The sequence below is a fragment of the Saimiri boliviensis genome, chromosome 8, assembly GCF_048565385.1.
Source record: "Saimiri boliviensis isolate mSaiBol1 chromosome 8, mSaiBol1.pri, whole genome shotgun sequence".
NCBI classification, from domain to species: domain Eukaryota; kingdom Metazoa; phylum Chordata; class Mammalia; order Primates; family Cebidae; genus Saimiri; species Saimiri boliviensis.
In genome coordinates, this window is record NC_133456.1 from 26456270 (window position 1) to 26465329 (window position 9060).

At 37.8% G+C, this 9060-nt stretch overlaps 1 protein-coding gene and 1 non-coding gene across 4 annotated transcripts in view; one reads left to right on the forward strand and one right to left on the reverse strand.

The window, feature by feature from the left end:
* SNX4 (sorting nexin 4) overlaps positions 1-6042 on the forward strand; it is a 67517-nt gene extending 61475 nt beyond the window's left edge. For all 3 annotated transcript variants that reach the window (XM_003941673.4, XM_074404201.1, XM_010352440.3), the window contains exons 13-14: positions 1293-1407; positions 4881-6042. In XM_003941673.4, the coding sequence (XP_003941722.1) occupies positions 1293-1407; positions 4881-4928 (163 nt within the window). In that variant the 3' untranslated portion in view covers positions 4929-6042. The remainder of the gene's footprint in view (positions 1-1292; positions 1408-4880) is intronic.
* Positions 6043-6559: 517 nt separating this feature from the next.
* Positions 6560-6661, reverse strand: LOC120367278 (small nucleolar RNA U13). The gene has a single exon (XR_005581694.1). It is a non-coding gene; the product is annotated as a small nucleolar RNA U13 (small nucleolar RNA).
* Between the last annotated feature and the right edge of the window lie 2399 nt (positions 6662-9060).

Below are 9060 nucleotides of genomic sequence, written 5' to 3' on the forward strand. Positions count from 1 at the left end.
TAGAAATACTGGCACCAAATATGGCAAAGTCATGGGTAGAATTAAAAAGATAGGCCAGGCACATTGGTTCATACCTGTAGTCCCAGCACTTTGGGAGGCCAAGGTGGGCAGATCACAAAGTCAGGAGATAGATCATCCTGGCTAACACAGTGAAACCCCATGTCTACTAAAAATACACAAAAAATAATTAGCCAGGCCTGGTGGCATGTGCCTGTAATCCCAGCTATTTGGGAGGCTGAGGCAGGAGAATCTCTTGAACCCGGGAAGCAGGGGTTGCAGTGAGCCAAGATCATGCCACTGCACTCCAGCATGGACAACAGAGTGAGACTCCACCTCGGGGAGAGGGGTGGAGAACAAATGCCTCTCAGGATTTTAAATTTTATTATTTATGTATTTAATTTTTTTGAGACAGGGTCTCATCTTGCCACCCAGGTCAGAGAGCAGTGGTGCCATCGTTGCTTGCTGCCACCTCAAAGTCCGGGGCCCAAGTGATCCTCCCACCTCAGCCTCTCGAATAGCTGGCACTACTGGCTACTGTGCCTGGCTAAAAATTTTTTAAAAACTTGGTTGTCATTTAAAACAAGTAGATGCTAAATGTGATTCATAATCCTTCTTGTCAAAAGAGTGTCCATTTTCCAGTGACCCCGCTTACTTCATTGTGACTCACACCTGTTAGGCTTGTGAGCTGGCTCAAGGAGTCATCTAATGCGTATTTTATAGGCATAATTTGAAGGTAGAATTCTTGTGGCAAAAAAAATGTGGATTATTAGGCCAGGTGCAGGGGCTCACGCCTATAATCCCAGCACTTTGGGAGGTTGAGGTGGGCGGATCACCTGAGGTCAGGATTTTGAGAGCAGCCTGGCTAACATGGTGAAACCCCATCTCTACTAAAAATGTAAAAATTAGTCAGGCATAGTGGCGCACACTTGTAATCCCAGCTACTCAGGAGGCTGAGGCAGGAGAATTACTCAAACCCAGGAGGTAGAGGCTGCGGTGAGCTAAGATCACACCACTACACTCCAGCATGGGCAACAGAGTGAGACTCTGTCTCAAAAAAAAAAAAAGAAAGAAAGAAAAGAAAAAGAAATTAAAAGGTATAAGAATGTAAGACTTTCTTTTTGCTTTTTCCCTAACTGTAATTTTTAGGAAAAGAAAAAACTGTCTTATACAAGCAATAGCTTTTCCTTCTACGTAGACAATTAAAAATCAACTCAAAAGGGAACTGGTTAGTTAAATTTATAATATGCAGTTTATTTAAATAAGAATAATAATGACTATACCTTTTATTTCAGAGAATTTGTGAAAAACGCATGGGCTGATATTGAACGCTTCAAAGAACAAAAGAACCGAGACTTAAAGGAGGCCCTCATAAGCTATGCAGTTATGCAGATCAGTATGTGCAAAAAGGTAGGTCTTGGTTTCAATGAAGACATATGTATATTCAGAAGTACTTATGAATTTCTTTAAATTTCCTTACTTGGACCAAAAAATTTTCATTTTTATTCTTCTCTTATAAAATGTTTATCAATTTCTCTATTTTAATTTTGTAGGATTTTTAATATTTAAAAAATAGAGATGAGGGTCTCATTATGTTGCCCAGGCTGGTCTCGAACTCCTGGCCTCATACAGTCCTCCTGCCTCAGCCTCCCAAAGTGCTGTGATTACAGGTGTGAGCCGCCACACCCAGCCTCGACTTAATTTTGAAAGAAATGTTACAACCAGTATGTCCATTACTGAGTCTCCACCCATCTAAAGTCCAAATTTGTATCCCCCATTTATAACTTGTATTTGAAAATACATACTAAGATTATTTTGATGATACGGTATTCTTGGACCAGACAATAAAATACCATTCCAGATACGCGCTTTGACTGGAAAATAGCTTGAACATTATTTAGTGAAAATATGGTTATGATGTGCTTCCTCATAAAGTAAATCATTTGTGGTGCCAATATCCATAGAGAAAGATATAAACATTGGAGCTTATTCTAGTTAAGTTAAAATAAGTGTTTTAGTTCTAGTTATGTTAAATAAGTTACGATAAGTGTTTGACAATGATGGAAGTCTTTCTAAAATGTTGTTTAAGAACAAAGTAGGAAACATTCCTTAACCTCTTTTTATAACCTAAGATCTGCCAGTGTGACTACCAGTACCAGTGCTTTGATTAGTATTCTCATCTGTGCTATGTCATAATCTATCAAGCAATTTTACATGCATTACCTCAGTAAATCACATAGCAAGTTGAATTCCCACATTTATGAAGACCTTCTTAAGGGCAAAATCACATTCGTGTAAACATATACAATTCTTATGCTTTAATTTGTCCCAAAATTTTATTTTTTGGCTAAGAGCATCACTGAGAGAACAAAGATATTTTGAGGCATAAACACCATACCCACTCACTAGTTAAGTGGGCTCCATTTGGTTTGGACAAATTCACATTTATGCTCCAGTGCATTATAAGTTACTGTATGCTGTGGATCTTTGGAATCACTTAACTTTAGATCATGACTGGTGAGTCTGCAGGTGCCAAAGGATTGAGTATGCTGTAGTTTGGTAGCATCTCGCTTTTTTCGCCTTCATTCTATCACCTCTTACTTTTTACCTGCAGCTGGGTATTAGATATTTACAGTCCCTTTTGCTTTTTCTTTTTGAAATGGGGTCTCACCGTGTTGCCTGGGTTGGTCTTGAACTCCCGGGCTCAAGTAGTCCTCCTGTCCTGGCCTCCCAAATTGCTGGGATTGTAGGCATGAGCCACCACATCCCGCCATACAGTCCTTTTTCCGATCGAACAGTACAGTCCTTTTTCCAATTTCCTCAAGAAATCTGAAAGATCAGATAACAAAGATTTTTAGTTTTTTTTTGTTTTTCCTATAAACGACTCATTAATAAGCGCCTTGTGATCTCTCATTCACTTCTTTTCAAAGTAAAATGCAAGGCCTTTATATAATGTCTCAAAGGGCTTTGCTCTCCACTTTGTGTAGGCTGCATTGGTTGAGAGTGCTAGAAATTTAATCTCTGAGTATAAAAGATACTACTAGAGCTGTATTTGGACATACGGTTGGATATTTTGTAGATTTATTCACGAATCTTAAGATAACTAGTAAAACAAGTTTCATAAGAGTGTATGTCACCTTGTTTCCCGAGAATGATACTATGCAATTTCATCATTTTATTTTCTTGCCTAAGTGATACAGATTTTTGTATGTGATCCTAGCTATTTGGGAGGTTGAGGCAGGAGGATCACTTGATCCCAGGAGTTCGAGACTTCTTTTTTTTTTTTTTTTTGAGACAAAAATCTGTCGCCCAGGCTGGAGTACAATGGTGCGATCTTGGCTCACTGCAACCTCCACCTTCCAGATTCAAGCAGTTCTCCTGCCTCAGCCTCCCAAAGAGCTAGGATTACAGGTGCACACCATCATGCCCGATTAATTTTTTGTATCTGTAGTAGAGACAAAGTTTCACCATGTTGTCCAGGCTGGTCTCGAACACCTGATCTCATGATCTGCCAAGTTCCACCTCCCAAAGTTCTGGGATTACAGGCATGAGCCACTGTGCCCTTCCTGAGACCTTCTTTCAAAAAGAAAAGAGAAGAAAAATAAAATTGTTTAAAGCCTTAATAAATGACACACTTTAATACTTAAAGTTCCTTTCTCATAAATTTGCAATTATTAGAGAATCTTATTTATTGAAAAAATACCTTATTTTTAAAAAAACCTTAAGTTTTACTGTTACATCTCTATAAACATGTATTTTTGTTTATGCACATTAGGCCATCTATAGCTTTGTGCTAAGTAACTTCAAGTATTAAGAAGTATTCAATAGCCGGGCGCGGTGGCTCAAGCCTGTAATCCCAGCACTTTGGGAGGCCAAGGCGGGTGTGTCACGAGGTCGAGAGATCAAGACCATCCTGTTCAACATGGTGAAACCCCGTCTCTACTAAAAAATACAAAAAATTAGCTGGGCATGGTGGTGCGTGCCTGTAATCCCAGCTACTCAGGAGGCTGAGGCAGGAGAATTGCCTGAACCCAGGAGGCGGAGGTTGTGGTGAGCCGAGATCGCACCATTGCACTCCAGCCTGGGTAACAAGAGTGAAACTCTGTCTCAAAAAAAAAAAAAAAAAAAAAAAAAAAAAGAAGTATTCAATAATTTAGCACATAATTAGTTTTTATCAACATTTTAGTTATTAGAGTAATAATTTAACAACTCAATTTATATTTGTTAGACTAATAACGTTTTTTGTTTCAAATATTCCATTGAAAAAGCCGGGCCAGACACTGGCTCACACCTGTAATCCCAGCACTTTGGGAGGCAGAGGCAGGCGGATTGCTTGAGCCCAGGAATTCCAGACCAGCCTGGGCAACATAGTGAGATCCCATTTAAAAAAATATACAAAAAATAAGTCAGATGTGGTGGCTTGCACTTGTGGTCCCAACTACTTGGCAGGCTGAGGTGGGAGGATCCTTTGAGCCCTGGAGGTTGAAGCTGCAAAGAGCTGTGATTGTACTCCAGCCTAGGCAACAGAGTAAAAGCCTATCTCCAAAAAAAAAAAACAAAACAAACAAAAAATGACCGAAAAGTTGTTTGATTTACAAATGGAAACTACCTGAGTATGTGATATAAAATGAATTAACTCAGTTTTTCAACAAGTTGTAGGAGTTCTTTCTCCATTTTGAAGAAAAGCTTGTATTAGAGATTCTCATTCTCTTTTTGGAAGCATTAGACATTTGCTTGTGTTAGCCGTTTCCCCAAATAGTGCTGTATTTGCTCCACTTGTTAATTATTCCAAAAAGCAACACTTAGTGTATCACTAAGCCAAGTACTTGGGTTTTCGGATTCCTTCCAAACACACATTTTAAAGTTTTTATTTTTATTTTTAGGGAATTCAAGTTTGGACCAATGCTAAGGAATGTTTTAGCAAGATGTAATCCTATGAAACGAATTTCTCTCCAATCAAAGTGCCCCAAAACAGAAGCACAAGTAAATACAAGAATTTAAGTCACTACCTAGTATACATAAACATATACAATAAGTTGAATAAATTCAGCTTTCTTTAACTTAATTGTAGTTGTGTTAATGTAGCACAAAAAAGATGTATTTTAATGAAGATTAAATACTATAATTTGAGGTTTTGGGGACTGGTGCTGATTCCAAAAAGTTAATTTAATAATATATACCAACAGATTGTTTGTCAGGCTTCTGAACCAATGACTGAATGTCAGAATGTTTGTTAATTTCTAGATGTTTGTTTCAATGCCAACTGTTTCAGATCTATTAATATAGGGAATTTTTCCCCTAAGATAGAATTCCTATATTTACTTGGTAATATCCACTAATCTGTTATTGGAAGTTATTTTCTCTTGCCTTATAGCTGAGCTATTTGATTTGACAAAGCTCAGCAGAAACTTGATGTGAAAAATCTGAGATTTTCTTTCACATTCATTGATGCCCCTTGTAACATTTGCAAACACTAGAAAATGCCTTCAATTTGTGTGTTACCAGAATTTTGATACTGGTCAGAAATTTTATACTGCCAACAAAGAAGACTCAACTTCTCAGATATATAATGGAATACGTTGTCATCTTCTAGCAACTGCTATATAGACAGCATAATTAAATTCTTTTCAAATTATTCTTAACCTCAGTAATGAGCCTAAATTTACTCTGCTTGGCTCTCTACACATGGCATTTCAGGGTACAAGATGTAGCATTTCAATGTGTAAGGTACATGTACTAAACGTGTTGCTATCTTCATCATTAACACTCTTCTTTTCTATTGCTTGGCTGTAATTTTTGTAAAGATAAATTATATTGTTTTTTTATATGTGTGTTTGTGGTATATGTTCAGAAGACAAGCATCTTCATTTTGCTAGCTTTGCAGTATCTTAAAATGTTACTCGTTATTTCTAACGAAGTAAAAAAAAAAAAAAAAAAAATCCCCAGTCCTGTTTAGCATTTGACTTTTTTATATGTTTTAAATGTTGCTGGATTTTTGTGCTGTTCGCCAAACTTATACAATAAATAAATGAAATATTGTGCTGATTTTCAGATGAGTTCTGTTAACAGGGTGATCCATACATACTAATATCTGATGCTCTGTAAGAAAATGGTATCTGTCATACTGGGTTTTAAAGTGATTAATGCCACATGTTCTCACTTATCAGTGAGAGCTAAACAGATACTGAGTACACATGAACACAAGGATGGGAACAACAGACACCAGGGCTTACTAGATCGGGCCGGGTGGGAGGAAGGCAAGGGTCAAAAAACTTGCTGTTGGGTACTATGCTCACCCCCAGGGTGTTAAAATCATTTGTACACAAATCCCCAGCAACACATAATTTACCCATGTAGCAAACCTACACAGGTATCTCCTAACCTAAAACAAAAGTTGAGGAAAGAAAAAAAAAGTCATTAACGGTATACATTTGTCATTGTAATCTACAAAATACAGATTTTTAAAAATATAAGATGCTGAAATGAGACATGATTTTTAACAGTTTACTGTGTGCGTTTGTGTGTGTGTGTGTGTGTGTGTGTGTGTGTGTGTGTGTTTTAATGTGAGATGGGTAATGGTTAAATTGTAACAAGCTTTGAGGTAGGCACATCTCACACATGTGTGTGAACACCCAGTCATCATGTTTATTAACCACAAAAGGATCATGGAATTTTTTGTTTTTGTTTGTTTGTTTGTTTTACTTAAAAAAAAAAAAAATAGAGACAGAGTCTCACTATGTTGCCCAGGGTGGTCTGAACTCCTGAGCTCGAGGAATCCTCCTGCTTCAGCCTCTCAAAGTGCTGGGATTACAGGTGTGAGCCACCCAGACCCAGCCTGTGTTTTTTGAGACAGCGTCTCACTCTGTCACCCAGGCTGGACTACGGTGACACAATTATGGCTCACTGCAGCCTCAACCTCTGGGGGCTCAACCTCTGGGGGCTCAAGTGATCCTACCTTAGCCTCCCAAGTAGCTGGGACTACAGATGTACACTACCATGCCTGGCTGATTTATTTTATTCTTGTAAAGATGCAGTTTCACTGTGCTGCTGTGATAGGTGTATATATATTTTTTTATTAAAAAAAAAAAAGAGGCCGGGCGCGGTGGCTCAAGCCTGTAATCCCAGCACTTTGGGAGGCCGAGGCGGGTGGATCACGAGGTCGAGAGATCGAGACCATCCTGGTCAACATGGTGAAACCTCGTCTCTACTAAAAATACAAAAAACTAGCTGGGCGTGGTGGCGCATGCCTGTAATCCCAGCTACTTAGGAGGCTGAGGCAGGAGAATTGCCTGAACCCAGGAGGCGGAGGTTGCGGTGAGCCGAGGTCGCACCATTGCACTCCAGCCTGGGTAACAAGAGCGAAACTCCATCTCAAAAAAAAAAAAAAAAAAAAGAGAAAGTCTCACTGTGTTGCCCAGGCTGGTCTCAAACTCCTGGGCTCAAGCGATCCTCCCTGCTTGGCTCCCAAAATGCTGAGATTACAGGCAAGAGCCACTGTGCCAAGCCACGTCAGGGTTTTATAAAAGACAAAACTGGTAGAAGCAAAAGTAATCTGTGTAGGTACATATTTCATTACACTGAATTGCATAATCTCTTGACTGAGATAAGATACCTTTTCCCTTGGCATTTAAAGATCAAAAGCCTTTTCCCCAAACTAGCTTTGGACTCAGTGTAAAATGTTAAGACTTTTTTTCTGCTAGCAGACTTAATTTGAGAAGGCTGTTGTTAACTATGTTTCAAAAATGATTTAAGCTCTGTGGCTAATGCCTGTAATCCCAGCACTTTGAGGTGGTTCGACTGCTTGAGCCCAGTTCAGGACCAGCCTGGGCAACATGGTGAAACCCCATCTCTACAAAAAATACAAAAATTAGCTGAGTGTGGTGGTGCATGCCTATGTAATCCCTACCCAGCTACTCAGAAAGTTTAGGTTGGAGGATCACTTGAACCTGGGAGCTCGAGGGTACACTGTGTCATGATCACACCACTGCACTCCAGCCCAGGCGACATAGCGAGATCCTGTCTCAAAAAAACAACAAAAATTTTTTTTAAGAAAACTAGACTGGGTGCAGTGGCTCATACCTGTAATCCCAGCACTTTGGGAGGCTCAGACAATTTAAGGTCAATTTAAGAGTTCAAGAACATCCTGGGCTACATAGCAAGACTCTGTCTAAAATTAAAATAAGAAAAAAAGTTCTGTTATTTTCTCTAAAATATACAAACATACATTTGGTTATATGTATATTTAGGAATATCTTGATGAGTTCCTTTTGAAAATTGTTTCATGTTACAGCACAATTATTCCTTTTAAAAAATTTTTTATGATGGAATTTTTTGTACTATCTAGAATAAGTGTAAAGAAAATAACCTTTAATAAACCTTTTCAGTATTTAAAAATCAGAAATTAAAATGAATTATTAAAAAGATGGGGGAATTAGTTCCCCAAAGATAATATAAGCAATAACTAAAGAAAAGTGATTAATGTTAGTAGCAAAAGAAGATTGCATCTTGACAGTGAATTAGTGATGCAGTTGGTATGGTATAGTTAAAGCATTAAATTAACCAGAGTCATACTTAACCTTCATTTGTATCCAAAAACATGAGTATAGATGAATGAGTCACTGGTAATTAAAACATAGCATTCAAAAAGGGAACTAAAGGTTCCTAAAATTAAAATATCTTTAGAATAAACACAGCTTGGAATGGAATGAAAAAGAACAGTAACAGGAATATTAGGTTTTTTTTATATCCTTACAATCATTCTCTAGATTTTTAACGTATACTCCCACCCACCGTGGGTAGTATTTCCTGATTCTCCTAGAAAGTTTTCTCTAAATTCTTGCCAATGGACCTTTTTAAAAAAATTTTTAAAATAAAGTTTTCTCTGAAAGAATTAGAAATATGTTTCAAGATTAAGTAACCCAGAGAAATAAAATAATAAAGTCTAAATTAGTAGATTGTACTTGCTTCCCCAGTGATACATTTAATAGCTTTAAATATCTATATATTGGAAAGAAGGTAGCTAGTGGAAAAGCAAAGTAAGAAGAAAGGAAATAGTAAAGATAG